Source organism: Lipotes vexillifer, unplaced genomic scaffold (assembly GCF_000442215.2).
Source record: "Lipotes vexillifer unplaced genomic scaffold, Lipotes_vexillifer_v1.1 scaffold124, whole genome shotgun sequence".
Lineage (NCBI taxonomy): Eukaryota > Metazoa > Chordata > Mammalia > Artiodactyla > Lipotidae > Lipotes > Lipotes vexillifer.
The window spans coordinates 939698-962012 of NW_006771308.1; the positions used below are offsets into that span (position 1 = coordinate 939698).

General features: G+C 38.7%; 1 protein-coding gene across 1 annotated transcript in view; it reads left to right on the forward strand.

The window, feature by feature from the left end:
- Nucleotides 1-16549: 16549 nt before the first annotated feature.
- The window catches only part of SAV1 (salvador family WW domain containing protein 1), a 32919-nt gene continuing 27153 nt past the window's right edge, over nt 16550-22315 (forward strand). Inside the window, exons 1-2 of the mRNA XM_007446608.1 lie at nt 16550-17032; nt 20065-20508. Coding sequence (XP_007446670.1) covers nt 16939-17032; nt 20065-20508 — 538 coding nt within the window. The 5' untranslated portion in view covers nt 16550-16938. The remainder of the gene's footprint in view (nt 17033-20064; nt 20509-22315) is intronic.

Genomic DNA, 22315 nt, shown 5'->3' on the forward strand with positions numbered 1-22315 from the left:
ACAACACACACACACACACACACATACACACACACCTACAATGGAACACTAATCAGCCATAAAAAAGAATGAATGAAATTTTGTCATTTGCAACTACATGGATGGAACTTCAGGGTATTATTCTCAATGAAATAAGTCAGATAGAGAAAGCCAAATACTGTAATGTTATCACCTATATGTGGAATCTAAAAAATAAAACAAAGGAAGGAGTTTAACAAATGAGAAACATACAGTGAACAAACTAGTAGTTACCAGTGGGGCGAGAGAAGGGAGGAGGGGGCAAGATAGGGCATTAAGATGTATGAACTCCAGGGCTTCCCTGTTGGCGCAGTGGTTGAGAGTCCGCCTGCCAATGCAGGGGACATGGGTTTGTGCCACGGTCCGGGAAGATCCCACATGCCGCGGAGCGGCTGGACCCATGAGCCATGGCCACTGAGCCTGTGCGTCCGGAGCCTGTGCTCCACAACGGGAGAGGCCACAACAGTGTGAGGCCCGCGTACCCAAAAAAAAAAAAAAAAAAAAAAGATGTATGAACTCCTATGTATAAAAATAAATAAGCTACAGGGATATGTTGTACAGCACACAGAATATATCCAATATTTTGTATTAACTTTAAATGATATATTAACTTTAAATGGATTATACTCTATAAAAAACATTGAGTCACTATGTTGTAAAACTGAAACTAACATTGTAAATCAAGTATACTTCAATAAAAATTTTTTTAAAAGGAAATGTGGTATATATATACAATGGAATATTATTCAGCCATAAAAAGAAGGAAACCCTGCCATTTTTGACCACATGAATGAGCCTTGTGGGCCTTATACCTTGTGAAATAATTTCAGACAGAGAAAGACAAATACTGTATGATCTTACTTATATGTAGAAAAAACTGAACTCATGAAAACAGAGAATAGATTGGAGCTTGACAAAGGCTGGGTAGGGATGGGATGTGTGGAGGAAATTGGTGAAAGTGGTCAAAGGGTATAAACTTCCAGTTATAAGATAAATACCTTCTGGGTATGTAATGTACAGCACAGCAACTATAGTTAACAATACTGTATTGTATATTTGAAAGTTGCTAAGAGAGTAGGTCTTAAAAGTTCTCACCACACACATACAAAAACTGTACCTATGTGAGGTAATGGATGTGGTAACCTTATTGTGGTAATCATTTTGCAATATATACATGTAACCTATCATCACATTGTATACCTTAACTTACAATGTTATATTATATATCTTGTTTATATCTCAATAAAGCTGAAAAAAAGAATGATAGGAAAACTATAGTTATTCAGATCTGATATCTGGACGTTTTCTTGAAAATGAATGAAGCGAACCTATAATTTCAAGAACAACTGATTATTTAAGCTTTCAAGAGAAAGTTAGAATTTTGAAAAACTTGTATCTGCTGTCTGACTTTGATAGCTTCCGAATATTTAAAGATATTTTAGGCTAAATCAGTGGTGATATCTATGAATGTGATTTTAAGATATTGTAATGATACGCATCAGCAGGTAGAAGACCTGCATAACTCAGTGTCAGTAGTTCCCAAATGACCAATGCATGGTGTTATAAAATCATGGGTAGATAAAAGATACAAATTCCAAGATAGTCCAATGGGTATTAATGTAACAGAGTACAAAAAGTTCATTGGTATCGTTTCAGATTCCACACTACAACCTACCTTTGAGAAACTACAGTCTGTTGTATTCGGTTTAGTATCAATAAATAATATCTGTAATTAACTGAAAAAGATATAAAAATATTCCTCCCTTTTCTAACTACTTACCTATGTGAGGCCAGGTTTTCCTATTATTCTTCGAACAAAACAATACAGACATACAATAGATTGAATGCAGAAGCAGATGGAATAATTCAGCTATTCTCTATTAAGCTAAAGAGATTTATTTATAGCTCTTCTCACCAGATAATTTTGTTTTGGAAAATATGGTCATTTCACAAAAATATGTTATTTGTACTAACATGTAATGGGCTTATTATTATTGTCTTAAATAATACTTTAAAACTTTTCTCAGTTTGAAATTCTAACATAGGTAATATTGATAGATATAAGCCACGTAAGCAAAATTTCTTTGAGGTTCTCAATAATTCTTAAGACGACAAAGTGGTCCTGAGACCAAAAAGTTTGAGAACCATTATTACATGTTATATACTGTTAGCCTACAGACAAATCTAATTTTGTCAACCTGATGTTATTTTATCCACTTTTCATCAAACAATACATTTTTATGGTACCATAAACCATGATTTATCAATCTATATTCTACTCATTTTTCTGCAGCAAGAGAAAAAGACATATTACATGGATAGTAACAAAATCTAAAATGACAGTGGAATTTTCAAGAATATAAGTAAGAATATACTGGAATAACATCTATAAAATATTGAAAGAAAATAAAACTGCTAGCCTAGAATTCTTTACCCAATAAAAAACAAAAACAAAAAATTGTTAAAATAACAAAAAGTGAAACAAGGACTTTTTCAGACATAAACAACCTGAAATATTACATCACCAGTAGACCTGCACTACAAAAAGTGTTAAAGGAAAGTTTTACATCGAAAGAAAATTATACCAATTGGAAATCTGGATCTAAACAAAGAAAAACAAAATGAAGAGCACTGGAAATTCCAACTACATGGGCAAATATATTATTTTTCTCTTGCTGCTGTAACAAATTAGCACAACTTCAGTGGCTTACACAACACATTTATCTTACAGTTCTGTAAATCAGGAGTCCAACACAGGTCTCATTGGGCCAAAAATCAAGATGTCAGCAGGGCTGCATTCCTTTCTGGAACCTCTAGGAAAGAATCCATTTCCTGATCTTTTCCAGTTTCTAGAGGTCACCTACATTTTCTGGTCATGAATCTCTTTTTCCCTCTTTAAAGCAAGCAATGTTGAATTTCTCTGACCCTTTTTCCATAGTAAGTCTCCCTCTGATTGTAACAGGGAAGGACAAATCTGACTCCATATTGGATCTGTTTCTTTTACATTAACTTTTGTATTCTATTGTTTTTGCTACAAGTTAATCACTAAAGGAATGTTGCCTATAGCTTAAAATATATTACATAATGGCTCACCCCCCCCCCCCCCCCCCCCCACACACACCCCCACCTGGAACCCTGCCTCCTGTGCCTGAGCTTAAGCTAAAATACCCTTATTTAGCTCATAGGAAACATCCTGACCAGGCCCACCTGTGAATAGCTGCAGGAAAGAAGAAATTAACACATTCTCTCCAGGGTCTCTCCAGAAAAAGGAAATATTTCCAACAGCTTATGGCCTTTTTCATGGTACCTTCTCACCTCCTCCTCTTTGCTCTATACAAGAAACTAGCATCCAAACCCAGGCAAGATGGTCCTTTGGGACACTAGTCCACCATCTTCTCAGTCTGCTGGCTTTCTGAATAAAGTGCTATTCCTTGCCTTAACAGCTCGCCTCTCGATTTACTGGCCTGTTGTGCAGAAGCAGTATGAGCTTCGTCTTGGTAACATGATTACAGCTGGGAAAAGTTCTTTGCTGTTAAGGACCTGTGATTAAATTGGACCCACCTGAACAATCCAGGATAGTCTTCCCATCTCAATACCCTTACCATGATCATGTCTGCAGAGTCCCCTTTGCTATGTAAAGAAACATGTTCACAATTTTGGGGATTAGGACATGGATATCTTTGGGGATTATAAGTGTGCCTACCACAGATGTAGAAGACTTGAACACTATCAACAAATTTAAACTGACATTTATGGAACATCTCACCCAACAACAGCAGAATACACATTCTTTACAAGTGCATATGGAACATTTACCAAAATAGACCATGTTCTGAGCCATAAAACAAATCTCAATACATTTAAGAGGATTCAAGTCATACCAAGTAAATTTTCTTTTAAAAGATTTTTACCAAGTATGATGAACTCTCAAAACTCAACAATAAATAAACCCAATAAAAACTGACAAAGGGACTTCCCTGGTGGTGCAGTGGTTAGGAATCCACCTGCCAATGCAAGGGACATGGGTTTGATTCCTGCTCTGGGAAGATTCCAAATGCCACAGAGCAACTAAGCCTGTGTGCTGCAACTACTGAGCCTGCACTCTAGAGCATGCAGCAACTACTGAGCCCCCATGCTGCAACTACTGAAGCCCATGCACCTAGAGCCTGTGCTCTGCAACGAGAAGCCACTGTAATGAGAAGCCTGCGCACCACAACCAAGAGTAGCCCCCGCTCACCACAACTAGAGAAAGTCCATGTGCAGCAATGAAGACCCAAGGCAGCCCCGCCCCCCAAAAAAACTGACAAAGATTTGAACATGCAACAAATAAGATATAAGAATGGCAAATAAGCACATGATAAAAATCTTAATATCATTAGTTATTACAGAAAGGCTAACTAAAACCACAATAAGATATCACTACATACCTACTAAAATGGCTAACGATAAATGAGTGAACAAAACAAGTGTGGGTAAGGATGCAGAGTAACTGAAATTCTCACACACACTCACTGATGAAACTGTAAAATGGTACTTTGGAAAACAGTTTGGCAGTTTCTTAAAAAGGTAAATATATGTATACCTTGTCATTGCTTTCCTGATATTTAACCATGAGAAATGAAAGCACATGTTCATGTTAAGGCACGTACATGAGTATTCATAGTAGCTTTATGATGGCCAAAAACTAAGGACAGCCCAAATGCCCATCAACAGATGAATGTATAAACAAACTGTGGTATGTCCATAGAATTAACTACTATTCCAATAAAAAGCAATGAGTTATCATACAAACAACATAGATGAATGTCAAAATAATTATTTTGAGTAAAAGAAACCAGAAAATAAGAGTACATATGTATAATTTCATTTATATAAACTTCAATTACCTGCAAACTAATCTGTAGTGACATAAAGCAGACAAGATGGAAGGTTGTGGGAAGGAGTGGAAAGGGAGAATACAAAAGAGGACAGGGAAACTTTTGGGAGTGATGGCTATGTTCATTATCTTCATCACGGTGATGGTCTCTCAGGTTTTATACACATGTTAAAACTTATAAAATTGTATATTTTAAACACATGCATTTTATTTTATGCAAATTATACCTCAGTAAATCCATTGAGAAGAAAAAAAATGAAGGGTAAACCTGATAGAAACTTGTGTTAGAACACAAATGAGAAAAAAATATGGAAGAATGTGTTAATCACAATCTATGCTCAGGTGTATATAGACCTGTGTAGTATATTTATATTTATTTCCTATAATTGTTTTTCCAATCGCTTGTCTCATTTTGGTAACAAAATAGCATAGTGGGTCTGCTAAGCTTGCCCTTTTATCACTAGATAAGGGATTTCTGATACTTTTATACCTACTACTTGATGCTTTTCTTTTTTTTTAACTCTAAAACACATGATATGATACTCAACCTAACTCAGAAGACTCAAAGTGGAACTTATTTCTTCAAAAAAAAAAAACCAATTCAGGTCAAATTTTTCTTCCATGCCTTCTTACTCTACTGAAATGCATTAACATTGTTAATATATACTTTTGTGGATCTATCGGGTTCGGGATACTTGTGTGAGATGAAAAGAGAGGTAGAGGATATAACCTACAGCCTAGCAAAGTTTACAAACTACTGATATGAAAAGGGACATGAATAGAAAAAAGTAGAGATCAAAGAGAGACACTCTCATACACTGCTGATGGGAAATTTGGCAATTAAAACCTTGAAACTATTTGCAAACTCTGCATTAGTTTCTTATTGCTGCTGTAACAAATTACTACAAATTTAGTGCCATTAAACAACACAAATTTATTACTTACAGTTTTGGAGGTTAGAAGTTCAAAACCAGTCTCAATGGGCTAAAGTCCAGGTGTCAGCAGAGCTGGTTCCTTCTGGAGGCCCGGAGGGGAGAATTAATTTCCTTGGCTTTTTCAGCTTCTGGAGGCTACTTGTACTCCTTAGCTCATGTCTCCTTCTTCGAATCACTCCAAACTCGTTTCCATCATCGAATCACCTACTTCTAATATACGTGTTGTCAGAGCCGCTCCAGGCCTTTGCTCAAAACCCGCCAACCCCCACCTTAGCAGGGGTTAGCATAAATCTTTAAGTCAAATGATCCAGAAATAAGAAAGAAAGCTACAAACAAAAAAACCCAAATGGAACCGGCTGAGACCAAGATGGCGACGAATGTATCCTCCAACAGACCCTGAATCTCGCATTATACATTCATTTTACTACATTAACATATTAAATGATACACCTACCGGTGGCCATGACCAGACATTAAGGACCAAAAAAAGGATTAAAGCGGGTGGCACCACACTCCCTCGAAAAAGCACTGCCCCCTTCCCTGGTAGACTAATGTATATGCCTCCCCATCATTGGCCTCACGATCCTCCTCCCTCTGTCTCTACTCTTTAAAATTAAAACTCTCTTGCCAGGTGGGCGAGAAGTTGATCTGTGAACTTAGTTCCCGCTTCTCCATTCTTTGGCCACGAAATAAAGCTTGTGCTGCCTCGATCTCAGCTTTGGTTTCGTTATTGGCTGCTCGAACCCAAAAAGAAAAAGAACCCTCCCGCGCTGAGGCGGAGAGCCTCAGGTGAACTAGGGCCCCAGCAGAGTCCGTATGACTTAATTAGGTAACATAGAACGCTTATGATTAAATTGGGCCCACCTGGAAAATATAAGCTGCTCTCCCCATCTTGAGATTCTTAACTTATTCACATCTGTGAAGTCCCTTTTATTATGTTAATGTATTCACAGGGTCCAGGGATTAGAGTGTGGACGTCTTTGGGCTGCCATTATATAGCCTACTACATTGTTTGACCTAGATATTCTGCCTCTAACAGTTTAATCCAAAGGAAATTTGCACAGGAATTCAATTATAGGAGTATTCACATGAGGGACCAATCACTGATTTGATCCTAGAAGAAGGAATTTTCTCCATATAACAAAAGCTATAGTGCTAGTATTTATCTGAACTGTTCTGGCCATGAATCCTCATATTACACTCAGTAGTGTCAGTACTACAAATATTAGTTACTAACATTACTATTAATAATATTAGTTATTAATATCAGTATTACAATAAAGTTTAGTATTTAGATGGGAGCAGTTTTGTAAGAAATGATGTGTGTGTTTATGGGGTGAAAGAAATGGAGACAGTAAAGAAAGGCTGAAATTTCTTTTTTTCCCCTATATTCTCAGTCATTGTAATCCCAAATCAAAAATACAATCAAAGTTGTCATTGGAAAGATTGATGATACTATAATTAAGAAAACTGTCTTGCAAGGGCTTAATTTCCAAAAAATACAAAGAGCTCATACATCTCAAAAACAAAAAAAAACAAACAACCCAATTGAAAAATGGGCAGAAGACCTAAATAGATATTTCTCCAAAGAAGACATACAGATGGCCAACAGGCACATGAAAAGATGTTCAACATTGCTAATTATTAGAGAAATGCAAATCAAAACTACAGTGAGATACCACCTCACACCAGTCAGAATGGCCAGCATTAAAAAGTCTGCAAATACAGGGGTGGGGGGAGGGATAAATTGGGAGACTGGAATTGACATATATACACTACTATATATAAAATAGATAACTAATAAGGACCTACCGTATAGCACAGGGAACTCTGCACGATACTCTGTATTGGCCTATATGGGAAAAGAATCTAAAAAAGAGTGGCGAGGGTTTCCCTGGTGGTCCAGTGGTTAAGACTCTGAGCTTCCAATGCAGGGGGTGTGGGTTTGATCCCTGGTTGGGCAACTAAGGTCCCACATGCTGCACAGTGTGGCCAAAAATAAAAATAAAAACAAAATAATAAAAAAGAGTAGATATATGTTTATGTATAGCTGATTCATTTTGCTGTACACCTGAAACTAACACATTGTAAATCAACTATAATTCAATAAAATAAATTTAAAAAAATTAAAAGCTCAAGAAAAAGAAAAGAAAGTTGTCTTGGCTGCCAGATATGATCATTCAGTTCTTCTAACTAATCATATATGATTAGTATCAGGCCCTTGCATGCAAGTCCATACATGCTCTAAATTTGGAGGACACTATTATGGAAATCCCGAACATTAACTTGTTTAGAGGCCTAATAGCACTGTGAATTTAACAATGAAGCACATCAGTGAAATACAATGTTTTAATGGTACTATTAAGTGATTTGGAATAGGAGTTCCAAAAAAACTTCTCAATAGAAGTTCCAGAATTTAGAGGCCTCTGAGTAATACATGAATCATAAGGAAGCAATCTGTTATTTTTATGCCTTTTATTTATATTATACTGGGACATTCCCTTCATCCTTTTTCAATGGCTGATAGTTTGTTTTTTACCATATTCCATGTCTCTGACATGCTGCCTTCACATTCCTTAACTTTCTCATTTCCATCACTTCCACCTCTACTACACCTACTGGCTAACATGGTCATACTTGCTATCATTTAAAACTCTTAAAATTCCCCTCTGACCGCAACCCCCTGTTCATGCCCTCCAATTTGCTCACTCCACTGAATCTACCCTTTGTCTACAATGCTATTGTTAGTTCCTCAGTCCTGATCAGCATGAGGTAAACAGATCACTAGCCAAAGGCAGAGGATCTTAATATCTCGTGTCCTGTTCAGACCTGTCTTGACTAAATGCATTATTTGGGTTAAGTTTTTAAAGACATTAAGCTCTTAAGGAAAGAATTTTAAAGACATTTGACATGGGAAAACCCAAGGCAAAGTCTGCTTTCTTTAAAAATCTTGATTCCCACAATTGTTTAGGCTTTTCTATATTAAAGCGTTTTTAATATTTATCACCAGTCCATTTTCAACTACTCCTCCAATCCCAAATTTTAAATTTTGACTAATCTTGGTTTGTTGGATTTCATCCTCAAGCAAGTCTTTTCAGAAGGGTCACAATGCTGTATTCCCTCAAGTTTTTCATGTTTCATTGCCTTATTTCCTTGAATGGTCAGCCTTTATCATCTTCTTAATTTGTTCCAAATTGTACAGATTCCGTCTTTTCCTAGGTACTTCCTCCTAGAATCCTGGTAAATTCCAATCTAGATTAATTGAGTTCCAGCTGTGCAGCTGTGATACTGAGACAAGTTCATTTCTCTCCTGAGTTAGAGTCACTATTTCTTTAATCTCCATTTTCCTAACTTTGTTTTGTTTGTTCTTTGTGGTGTGAGAATTACAACCTCATTTTGTTAGGACTTATCTTCTGGTAACTTACTAGGATAGGATATTTTCCAAGTCCCTTCATGCCCCAAAATGTCTTTATTCTCCCCTAGCTTTTGATTGCCCTTTTGGGTGGATATGGAATTGTAAACTAAAACTGATTTTCCCACATTTATTAGAAGGCATTGTTCCATTGTCTTTTAGCAGTCCCTGATGATTAAAAATATGCTAGTCTGATTCTCATTCTTTTATAATTGACCTTTACTTTCACTGGAAGCTTTTAGGATCTTCTCTTTATCCTTGGTCTGAAATTTTACAATGTCACATTAAGACATGGATCTTTTTCCATTATTTTGTAGGGCACTTGGGAAACACTTTCAACTGGGAAATTCCTTTCCTTCATCTTTTTTTTTTTTTCTTTCCTTCATCTTTGAAAAAATATCTTGTACTCCTTTTTGATGATGCCCTCTCCATCTTCTCTATTATCTCTTTCTGGAACTCACATTTTCAGGATACTGGGCCTCTTATATAGAACCTATTTCTGTTATCTTTTCCCTCACATTTCACACCTCTGTCTTTTTATTCTGTGTTCTGGGAGATTTGCTCAACCTATTCTCCTAACTCTCCTCTGAATATTTTACTTGGCAACCCCTATCTTTAATTTCTAAGAGCTCTGTATTGCTGATTGTTCTTTTTAAATTTTAATTTAAAAATTTTATTTATTTTTCGCTGCTTTGGGTCTCTGTTGCTGCATGCAGGCTTTCTCTAGTTGCAGGGAACAGGGGCTACTCTTGGTTGCGGTACATGGGCTTCTCATTGTTGTGGCTTCTCTTGTTGCGGAGCACAGGCTCAAGGCACGTGGGCTTCAATAGTTGTGGCTCGCGGGCTCTAGAGCGCAGGTTCAGTAGTGGTGGCGCGTGGGCTTAGTTGCTCCATGACATGTGGGATCTTCCCGGACCAGGGCTCGAACCTGTGTCCCCTGCATTGACAGGCGGATTCTTAACCACTGAGCCACCAGGAAAGCCATGATTGTTTCTTTTTTACAGCATCCTGTTGTTGACTTAGGGATGCAATATCTTTTATCAAATCTCTCTGTTGATGGTAGTAAGTATTAAAGTAGTCATCTTACCATACTCATCTATCCCCTGAATTATGTATTTTCTTTGGGGCCTATTTTTCTGTTTATCTTGCTATCACTTATGTTGAAAAATTTCCTAAAATTTTTAGCAATCCTCAGTTGTGTATTTATATTTAAGAACAACACATTAAAAAAAAACACTTGGGAGTCTCTATGAGGGATCAGGGTCCATCACCTGGCAAACTTCCCTATGAGATGAGTTGGTTGTTTTGTTGCAGGACCTACAAATGTTAGAATGTCAAGAACTTTGTCTTGACAAGGCCATTTGATTTCTCCAGAAAAGAACCTTAAGAACCCCTTTCTGGGAAGTTTGACTTTCAATTAATGCCTTTTTCCAGCTCCAAATTTCTTTCTTTTTAAAAATAAATAATTTATTTATTTGGCTGTGCTGGGTCTTAGTTGCGGCATGCATGATCTTTATTTTAGTTGCAGCATGTGGGAACTAATTCCCTGACCAGGGATCGGACCTGGGTCCCCTGCATTGGGAGCATGGAGTCTTAGCCATTGGACCACCAGGAAGTCCCTCTTTCCTAACTTTCTTAACTGAAACAGTTACTTGTGCGTCCTAAGTCTCTTCTAGATCTTTGGCTGTTATATGCTTTCACAAGTATTTTAGGCTGTGGCTTCCTCTGTCCTCCTTCCTCTGCTCTCTTCAACCTCTTTTCTACCTTGCCTCAATCCCATCACTCTCTAGTTGAAATTCACTGACGTCATGTCTACCAGTGGCCCATCTTGTGTTCTCATAATGAGTTCATTCCCCTTTTATATTTTCATTGTCATTTAAGTGGGGTTCCAGGAGGGAGAGAAGATATATTTATGTGGCCAGTCTCCATATGGGACAGGACAGTTCCATTTTGTTTCCCTTAGAGCTTTGCATTCTGGCTCTAACTGCAAGAATTCTACTTAAACTGCTTTCTTGAAAATATTTCAAACAAGTGTATTTTTCATTCCCCCCTTCCCCATAAATATGTTTACCTTGCACCCTAAGCCTAAGCTTAATTGCCCCAGAGAAAAAGATCACTGGGTCCTTCAAGAAAGCAGGCCCCAAGATAGGGAAGAGGTGATATAGAAGAAGTTCCCACAAGACATGAAATGGAAGTAAAGAGATTTTGGCAGAGGGAGAAGAAAGACTTTGAGCACAGAAAGTAGGTCCCAGGCTTGAGTAACAGATGGTAGCACTAAGAGTCTAGTGAAATCCGCACAGCTATTGAAGACAGAGGAATGCTTTATCTTGATTTCCATTTGAGACTCTTGAAAATCATCTTTGCAAGGGGCCTCTGCATCAGCCTGGAATGGCCACAGCAAAAAAGAAATAGTGGTGTGGCCTGTTAGATGGTGTTTCTGATTATCCCTTGGCTCCCATGTGGTGTAGAAGGGATGCAGGTGTTTCCACAGTAGATATACATCAGTAGACCCCTCAGAATGAGAACCCTGGGTGAAGTTTTACTGAGTTATCAAAAAAAAAAAAAAAAACTTACTAAAAGCCAAGTAAATATTCATCATTGCAAAGAATAGTTAAAAACAAAGTTGAAAGTGACTGAAGACACGGCCAAAGAAAGATAAAGGTTTCTAGGGTTAGAGAGGCAGAGAGACAGAAAGGTCTATAAAGACAGACAACTGAAGTCAAAGGCTAGCATTGCCAAGCATAAAAGATTCATTTTGGCTACTATCACAGTTTTAGAGGACCTCTAAATCCAGGCAATAATAGTATATAGGAACCAGACCTAAGGTCAGTAACACTGAATCTCCTAGCTTGATTCCTTTTGATCAGACTTGTGATACTAATTTTCTCCATTATTTGGGGGTGGGGGATGATTCATCAGACACTAGAAGAGTTTGGGAACCCAACTTAGTTGTTAATATTAAGTATATATTTTCAGAGCTGTATAAACATCACAAATCCTTCTCCTTCATAGGAAACAATTAAAGCTTCTGCTTAAAAGGCTACTCAGGAATTTACCTTCCCAGATTTTAAGAGTAAAACTTTAGAGGCTTGAAGAGCCCTATATTCTAGCATAATCATTACTTCTTCCTGAGACAGATTATCTTGTTATATGACCAGGAAGAGTGGGTTGGAGAGTAGAAGATCCTCTTCTTTTTTTTTTTTTTTTCTGAAGAGGCTCCATATATAGGGCTTATTTCCACTTCCACTTGGTTCTTTCTTGGACAATCCTCCAATAGATAGTTCACCCTTTTAAATTTCACATGCTTCTAGCAAGAGAAAGTAAAAATAGGATAACAACTTTGGCTCTCTCTTTTTTTTAATGTATATTTACTTATTTATTTTCTTATTAGTCATCCATTTTATACACATCAGTGTATACATGTCAATCCCAATCTCCCAATTCATCACACCACCACTCCCCCCCCACCAACCCCCCGCCACCCCGTTTTGGCTCTCTTTGAAAGTAGCAACTTGGCAAAAAATTTTATTTTTATGCTAATGATGACTTTATATGATGCTGATATTTTAACACTTGCTTTAACAGTTTTTTAAATTTAATTTACTTTTAATTAAAAATTAATTAAAATATTTTCTTATTGCTCTGGTTTTATCTAAAAACTGTTATGTAATCTTTTAAATAACAGTTTTTAGATAAAACCATAGCAATAATGATAAATATTTTTAAAGAAATCACCTATATCCCTATTATACTACTAGGATAATTGTTTTTATTTTTGTATATTTCCTTCTGCCTATGTGGCACAAAACTGTAGGCCTGAAAGACACTTTGGAAAACAATTAGTTCAAATTCTTAATTTTCATGTGAGAAAACTAAGACTTTCTCCACAGAGAATGCAACTGCAAGGGGAAAAAAATATCGCTATTATATAATATTAGCCTTCTCAAAAGCTATGCGTGGAGAATTATAGCTACAAAATCTAGATTCCTTAATAAAAACTACCAGAAATCCAGGAATTTCTAGAAAACAGATGTGAATTCAGTGTCTGGGTTTAAGGATTTGAATTCAAAGTTCACATAATGCTACTGCTGATGCTGTCTGCAGACTGTTGATTTTGGAATGCATCCTCCTTGATAAAAAGGCAAATTACAGCTCTTAAAAAGAGCACCTAGTTGAGGCTTTCTCTCAATTCAAAGAACTGAAATAACATTGAAAAGGGGAGTTCTTTGTTTGGAACATGAATGGCTTTCAAAGTAACTGTTAGAAACTGGACTCGCATTAGTGGGACTCTTCATGTGCTATAACAGGAAAAGGTCCAAAATGGGAATAGAAAACTCCAGTGCTGAGATGTGTTTGCTACTGACCAGGAATAAAATTTGAAGCAAAACATTTAATTTTTCTAGCTTGGTTTCCACATTAATAAAGTGAGGTTAGCCTAGCTGATCTAAGATTCTTTTCTAACTATAAAATCCTATATTTTTTCTTACATAAATGTGCAAGGCATCCTGTATTTCAGTCTCTAGGAAAACCACAAGTGTGAAGAGTTGGCTATATTAACGAGGTCTTAATATGCTTTTGTTCTCTTATCCTTCTGAAGTAAGCCCTAGGCAGAAACCTGGCACTTATTTGGCTCCCCCTTCCCTCCCTTCATCTCCTGACACCATACCCTATCTGTAACAAAACCCCATTGTCTCGCCATTTATGTTTCATCACTCCTCTCCATCCACACGACCAACACTTTAGTACTGGTCCTATCTGAACAACAGGAACAAGTAACTGCTTTTCTGATGTTCCTCTCACAGTACAATCTGCTCTTCTGTTGAGATTCTATTCTTTTTTTTTTTAAATTGAGATACAGTTGATATACAATATCATATGTTATAGGTATACAACATAGTGATTCACAATTTTTAAAGGTTATACTCCATTAATAGTTATTATCAAATATTGGCTGTATTCCTTGTGTTGTACAATACATCCTTGTAGCTTATTTACTTTATACATAATATTTCTGTTCTATTGTTAAGATTTACATACCCACAGGAGTGATCCTTGATCTCTCTCTCTCTCATACTCCGTATTCAATCTGTTAGCAAATCCTGTTGGCTCTGTTGTTGAAATATAGCCAAAGTCTGAGCACTTCGCATCATCTCCACTGCTGTTAGCCTGGTCCAAGCCAGCAATAGCTTTTGACTGATCTCCCTACTTTTACCCTTGCTCCCATTCAGTCTATTTTCAACACAGCATCCAAAACCATCCTATTTAAAAAACATTAAGTTAGATCATGTCACTCCTCTGCTCAAAGTGAAATTCCTTACCTACAAGGCCCTAGGTGCCATTGTTACCTCTCTAACTTCATTTCCCACTACTCCTCTGCTCCAGCTACACAGACCTTACATTACTTCAAACTGCCAGGAACATGGTAACTTGCACTTGCTGTTCTTTCTGCCTGGAATATTCTTCCTGCAGATAGCTGCATTGCCAATTTCCTTTGTCACTTAACTCCAAAGGCTCCTTCTCATGAGCTAGCCCCACTAAAATCACAAACCCTCTTGTTCTTGTTTAATTTTCACCTCAGCACTTATCACTATGCAGCACAGTACATTTTATTTTTCTTATTGTCTCTCTTCCCCATGAGAGTAGGGATTCTTTGCCTATTGCTATATCCCAAGCACCTAGAACAGTGCCTAGCAGAGTGGGTGATCAATAAATATTTGTTGGTTATTGAATGAATTGTGGGAGATTTGTACCAAGGGACCATAACAATATGCAAAGATGGAGACGGGCACTAGACAAAATGTCTTGTTTGTTCATGGCAAAACAAAATTTGAACAGCTTCCTAACCTTGTATAAGTAGAAAATTCCTTGCCTTTTGTTAACTGTTTACATCTCTTGTAGGATGCTTCTTATCTCAGGGAAAGCACTTTCCATTGTCAAAGCCTCAATTTGGTCACTTGGGGGTGGATCCCATCTTATTTTTCCAAATGTTATCCTGTACATTTTGCCCCTCTGCTAAGTTATATAGAAGAAAGTAGGGTCTATTTTTGATTAAAAAATCCCAGGTCTTGACCTTTAGTGCTCAAAATTCTCAAAAAATCTAATACTGGAATATTTAAGAAAGAAATGTTCACATATTGAGGTATAAGGAAGTCATGCTGGATTACACGAGTTAACTTTATGCTAGCTAAAACAGCCTGTGGCCTATCAAACACACATTGTACATCTGCTTTAATTATTAAAGAAAAGAGCTCACTTACCAAAACTAAAGAATGTCCATGTTAAAAATAAAAATTAAATGCCTCCCTTGCTGGGCCACCAATGCTGTTGCTGCTTCAATGATAAGACTCCCTCCCCAGGTGCTAAGGCCATACTGACTCGCTGTATTCCAAACTGATACATTTTTTGGAAACCTTGAAGGAACGCATCCCTGACTTGTTGAATGTTCTTTGTTCCCACTAGACACAAATCTACGCGGGAAAACTATGCTTCCCCCAGCACTTCCTTAGAGTTATCTGAGAAGCTGTCTTCTGGGCTTATACTTCCCAGTTTGGCTCAAATAAAACTCTTTTCTATGCCTATTGTAGATTATTTATTGATTTTTTTTTCCATTGACATCTCCAAGAGGAAATATGTGGTTAGTTCGTATAATAATGATAGTGGTGATTAAATAAATTATGCTAATAATCAAATTTATCTTACATCAGAGATCTTAGAAACTCCATTTTGGCCTCTTCCTCTGTTTTTTCCTTTATCAGAAAGATGCACACTCCCCGGCACTTGGGAGACTACAGATTCATACTGTTTAATTAGTATTGGCCAGACTAATGTTTTCAACAAAAAGAGAGCTCTAGATTTTTTTTTTTGGTGAGGCACTAGCCTAAGCGTGGTGGTGTTCCTTCAACTCTGCTGGCGTTCTGTGCTATCACGGACTTGAATTTACCAGCCCCAAAAACTCCAAGAGGGACGTCCTCTTTCGTGGCTGGGGACGGGAACGCATCTTGGGTGCGTCACCGGCTCCCTCGAGGTCCTGAGAGAAAAATCTGCGGGTAGAAGAGTCTCCTTTGCAGGAGCGTGCCACGGCCTCCCGCGCTCAGTCTGGCGGGTTTCGTACTTCGTGTCCGCCAGGACCTGCTTCTCGCCGAAGGGGAGTGAGGGCAGCCGCTACCCCTCCTGCAGACAGCGGGGCCAGCCCGTTAGCTAGGAGCTCGGCAACCACCCTGCAGCCCGAGCCGCTCCCCGGAGCTTGTGTGGGGGAGGGGCGGCGGCGCTCGCGCTGCGTCGAGTTTCCCAGAATTCCCAGCGGCCGCGGGGAAAGTTTATGGGACGTAGGAGGCGGCGGCGGCGGCGGCGGCGGCGGCGGCTGCCGTAGCGGCTGTTAGGCGGCCCGCAGCGGACCATGGCCCTGCGTGGGCGTCCCTGGCCTCTCTTCTCTGAGTTCTCGGGCAGCGTCGCGGAGTGGGCAGACTTCCGGGAAGGAGCGGACAAGAGATTGAGCGGTGGCCGGCGCGCTTAGCGCCCCGAACATGCGGCAGTCCCTGTGGGCGACCCCGGGCTGCGGAGAGGCGGCGGCGGCGGCGGCGGCGGCTCGGGAGGGAAGGAGGCGGCGGCGCCGGCGGAGGTGGCGGCGGGGACGCCCGGCGCCCGGCGCGGAGCCCTAGGGCGGCTGCTTGGTGTGGCCTGGGGCCTCGTGGACAAGGATGCTGTCCCGAAAAAAAACCAAAAACGAAGTCTCCAAGCCGGCCGAGGTGCAGGGGAAGTACGTGAAGAAGGAGACGTCGCCTCTGCTGCGGAGTGAGTGTCAGGCGCCGCGCCCACACCTGGCCGGGGCGGCTACGGGCTGCGGGGACCCGGACGGGGTGCCGGACGCTGCTCCCCGCGGCTTCGCATTTCTTTTTGGTCTCTGTGGAATATTGGTTTTTGTTTTGTTTTTTAATTTTATTATGCCTGGAGTGGTGTTCGTTGTCTGAAAGCTGATAAAGAATAAGAAACTTAGATTAGTCCACCTCCGCCCCCCTCCCCCCAAATAACCACAGACTTCCCGGTCCCCTTGTGGCAGTGTCGTTGGTTTTGATTACGGGAAGAAAGAGGTTCTTTAGGAAACACTTAAATTTGCTGATCCTCTGATTTTATAGGAATTAAAGTGATTACACTGGAGCACATGTTTTTCTCTTCTCGTTACGTCGAGATTTGCCTTGTGTTTGTAAACATTGAGGGTGTCACTCGCCCGTGCTGGAAGCTGTGCGAACGCTTGGGTAGAATTCCTTAGCCCGTCAGCTGTTGGATGCAGACGTAAGGAGGTGAAAGCTGACCGTCGCTATTGTAGCCACTACCCAAAGCCTCATCAATAGTAGATCTCAGGGTGGAGGAGCCAAAATTACATGTTTGGCTGTGTTCGTCATGAGAATTGCTTCAAATAAAGCACCCTAGAGACCCCAAAAAGAAAGTACTCAAAATAAATTCTATCATATTTCAGGGTATATTACGAAAAAGTTTTTTTTTTCTGTTTTTTTAAAAAAAATTAATAGAGTGCATTTTTCTTCCCCCTGAACACTGGCACTTTTCTAATTTTCAATTTAAGTATTTGACTCTGATTTTCCGGCGGAGTCTTTTGAATTTTTAATTCTTGCTTGTGTGTTCAGAACATTTGTGAGCTAAGGAGCTAATTTTTTGGTGCTCATACTGCTGGGTGCTTTGTGTAAGTTTCCTTCTTGGAAGCTGGTGACTTTGTGACTTAAGCATTACCTCATATTGTAATTGGGAAAGCTTTTCATAGAGGTTCCTAGTAATATTTGCCCAAGATCACACAGAAAGGTGTGGAGAGCATGTTTTTTCCATTACAACCACATCATCAACTTTGCAGATTTATCCTTGTATTTGCAGTGCTTTCTTACAGAACAGAAGAGATCAGGTGGGTAGGTACATCAGTAACCTGAAACTTGATTTTTAAGCCTTTTTTAACATTTTGATTTTCGGTTACACATTCTCTTAGGATTTTGGCTAAAATAGCTTGCAGTTTGCTGCAAATAAAGTTTATTGAACATTACTTGAAATCATGAAATACATTTGCCACACCTTTAAGCAAATAACTTTTGATATAGTACTTTTTAAGTTTCATCAAATGTTGAGCCTTGTTTTTTTGGATACTTATGTTTGTCTAGTTAGCTTAGTTAGCTTCTGTTGTATATTAATATGAGTGCTCTCTGATACTGTTAATGAACTAATAAAACGGTCTCCAAATCCAGTTTTCTTCTTGCTATAAAGGTATTTGCTTTCTAACCAGGAATACCTAAGCTATTTAAGTTCTGTGTTCAAAAGTACTGTATCCTGGGCTTCCCTGGTGGCGCAGTGGTTAAGAATCCGCCTACCAATGCAGGGCACACGGGTTCGAGCCCTGGTCTGGGAAGATCCCACATGCCGCGGAGCAATTAAGCCCGTGTGCCACAACTACTGAGCCTGTGCTCTAGAGCTCAGGAGCCACAACTACTGAGTCCGTGTGCCCCAGCTACTGAAGCCTGTGTGCCTAGAGCTCGTGCTCCACAACAAGAGAAGCCACCAAGATGAGAAGCCCGTGCACTGCAACAAAGATCCAACTCGGCCAAAAATTAAAAAAAAAAAGTACTGTATCCTTAAAGCCATTGTTCTTCTCTTCTGTTTTGAGTTATAATTGTTCTTAAAGGAGCCATAGTTTTAGACTTGGCATTTTTTTTGAACTGATTCAACATTTGTGTGTCTCTTTGAAATGAGATTCTTTTTTTTTTTTTTTTTTTTTAAGATTTTTAGCCGCACCCTGCGGTATGTGGGACCTTAGTTCCCTGACCAGGGATGGAACCCGCGCCCTCTGCATTGGAAGGCGGAGTCTTAACCACTGGACCACCAGGGTAGTCCCAGAAATGAGATCTTTTTTATTTTTTAATTTTCATAGTTAAATTTTTAGTTTTTCCATGTTTTGATTACTGTACTACTGCTACATAATTCCAAGAGTAGGAAGGCCAGGTTAATAATATTAAAAGCTTTTTAGAGGAATTCACCTTTACGTGTTTGGGAATAGCATTATGTTCTGTTTTATTTTTTAAATTGTGTTTGCTTGAAGAAGGGCTTGGGGAATTTTGAAAATGAAGTAAAATCAGCAAAACAAACTGTAATGTTAAGTTATGCTGGTTAACTCTGTATCCATTTGTTAGATCGTTTACATGTTTATTCATGAGTGTTTCATTAATGTGTATTTCATAGTTAAGCTTATTGACGTTTAATCATATGTATGGTAGTATGCAGAATACGTCCGATTCTGGCAGAGCTTACATATAACATGTTTATACAAATTATAAATTCATTTGAGTGGGAAGACATCAATCAGCCTCAATTTTTAAATACCGAGGGACTTCCCTGGTGGCGCAGTGGTTAAGAATCCGCCTGCCAATGCAAGGGACGCGCGTTCGAGCCCTGGTCCGGGAAGATCCCACGTGCCTCAGAGCAACTAAGCCTGTGCGCCACAACTACTGAGCCTGCGCTCTAGAGCCCGCGTGCCACAACTACTGAAGCCCATGTGCCTAGAGCCCGTGTTCTGCAATGAGAAGCCCGCGCACCGCAACCAAGAGTAGCCCCCGCTTGCCGCAACTAGAGAAAGCCTGCACGCAGCAATGAAGACCCAACACAGCCATAAATAAATAAATAAACAAACAAACAAACCCAAATACTTTCCTAAAATTTTAAGTTGTGTTTTCTTAAGTCCATTGAAAATTTTCATTTTGGGGTGATAGATATAAATGAACAACTTTTGAAAAGTGTATTACTTACTGGTCATTTTACTCTTTGTTCTGTTATAGATCTTATGCCTTCATTTATCCGGCATGGTCCAACAATTCCAAGACGAACTGATATCTGTCTTCCAGATTCAAGCTCTAATGCCTTTGCAGCTTCTGGAGATGGAATAGTTTCAAGAAACCATAGTTTCCTTAGAACTCCAATTCAAAGAACACCTCATGAAATAATGAGAAGAGAAAGCAACAGATTATCTGCACCTTCTTACCTTGCCAGGAGTCTAGCAGATGTCCCTAGGGAATATGGCTCTTCTCAGTCATTTTTAACAGAAGTTAATTTTGCTGTTGAAAATGGAGACTCTGGTTCCCGATATTATTATTCAGATAATTATTTTGATGGTCAGAGGAGGCGCCCACTTGGAGATCGAGCACACGAAGACTATAGATATTATGAATACAACCATGATCTCTTCCAAAGAATGCCACAGAATCAGGGGAGGCATGCTTCAGGTAACTTAAAATTAGTTTGTATTTAGGTTTATTAACACTTCATTAAAAAGATGTTCTTTTTCTAGATTTTCTTGGGAAGCTAACATACTCCTAGAGAACTACTACTCCATTTTGCCAGTCTTGCTAAGCCTGCTTGCAAATAATTATTAACCTGCATTGAGGGGAAGAATTTTGTGTCCATTAACTCACCTAATTATTTTATAAAAACTTGATACGTATCTGACGGCTATCTAGACTGTTAACAGTATGAACCTTGAAAACTTAGAGATTTTAATGTCTGTAGTTGGATGGACTCTGTGTTTAGATTTGGTAGAATGGGACGGTTAGGGATTCAGAGAAACTGGACTTAAACCTGGGAAAGGAAAGGCAAATAAGAATTGCGCGTGGTAGGTGATACCACGGGCAACTGCATCATTACTTAGCTAATAACACTTGCACTGTTTCTTTTTTAATAGAACTGTTTTTGTAGTTAAAGAATTATTTCCCTAGTTTAAAAAGACTTATTGTAAAATGATTAATTGTGTGTTAAGTGTGTCTTTTTGTTGTTGTGCTTTTTGCAATGAGCAGAAATATTTGCCATATAATTTTCAAAAATCTGCTTTCTATATTTCCTGACTTTGGGATAATTTTCCTGACAGGGAGCAGAAGAGATAGGAGAAATGCACAGTTCTACTTTATTCCTAAAGTACTAGATTACACTAGGTAAACTGAAGCAAGCTGAAAATTAAACTTTTTAATCTGATTGTTTTTTTTCCTAGTAAGTTGTAGGCTTTAAATTTTGGCAGGATAAAAATAAAAAATACATGAGACATTTACTTTTTTAGCCCATGAAACTTCAAATAAAGTGACTTAAAAACAGTTTGGTGTATGAGCGTTTTGAGTGTAGAAAACATTTCATTCACTTAGTATTAATCATTTATGTGTCTATCATTTTCCCTTTTGGTATCTGACTTCTGGTACCTTATTTGGGAGAACAAAACCAATATATGAAAAATGATGACAGACAGTTGTTATACTATGTGGTACTGACTGAGTGCGATAGCGAGCCAGAAGAGAGAGAGATCAGGGTAGGCTAGAATACTTAGAGAATGGTCCATGGAAGAGGTGGGACCTGAACTATTTTTCTTTGCGCTTGGACTGTAGATTGACACGGGATATAGGAAGGACATTTTAGGTGAAATAATCAGTGAAAACAGCAGACATGTAAATCCAAGTAACTGTGTAATTCTGTCTAGTTTGAAGAAATAAGTTGTAAGATGGAGTGGAGATTAGTGATGCAACAACAGGCTGTAGGATTTAAACTCGAGTCAAGCAGAAGCCATTGCAGATTTCAAAAGGACAAGATTTTCATTTTATGAAAGCAGTGCTCAAAGATTAGTTTACTAGCTGTACTCAGGATAGATTGCTAGAGAAAAGAGAACCTCAGGTACCAGTGGTAGTGCAAATCTATGATGCTTTTGGAGGAAAAATGAGACTTAATTATGGTTTTGGGAGAAAGTAAATCACTGAAGTTTTGAAAATTAAAGAATAGTATGGAACAGTTGGCAAGAGCAGCTTATTTTGTGAAAGCTGACATTCAAGTCTCACTGGGATATTGAAGAGGAGAGGTTTTCTAGGCATATAGAAATACTGTAATGAAAATAGGTGAGAGCCTTTTTTGTTTTTAAATTCTAGGTTAAAGGATTAGACAGTTGCATACTTCAGTGTTTCTTTTGGCTATTTCTGATATCATGTGGTTTTTTTTGTTGTCGTTGTTGCGGTACACGGGCCTCTCACTGCTGTGGCCTCTCCCATTGCGGAGCACAGG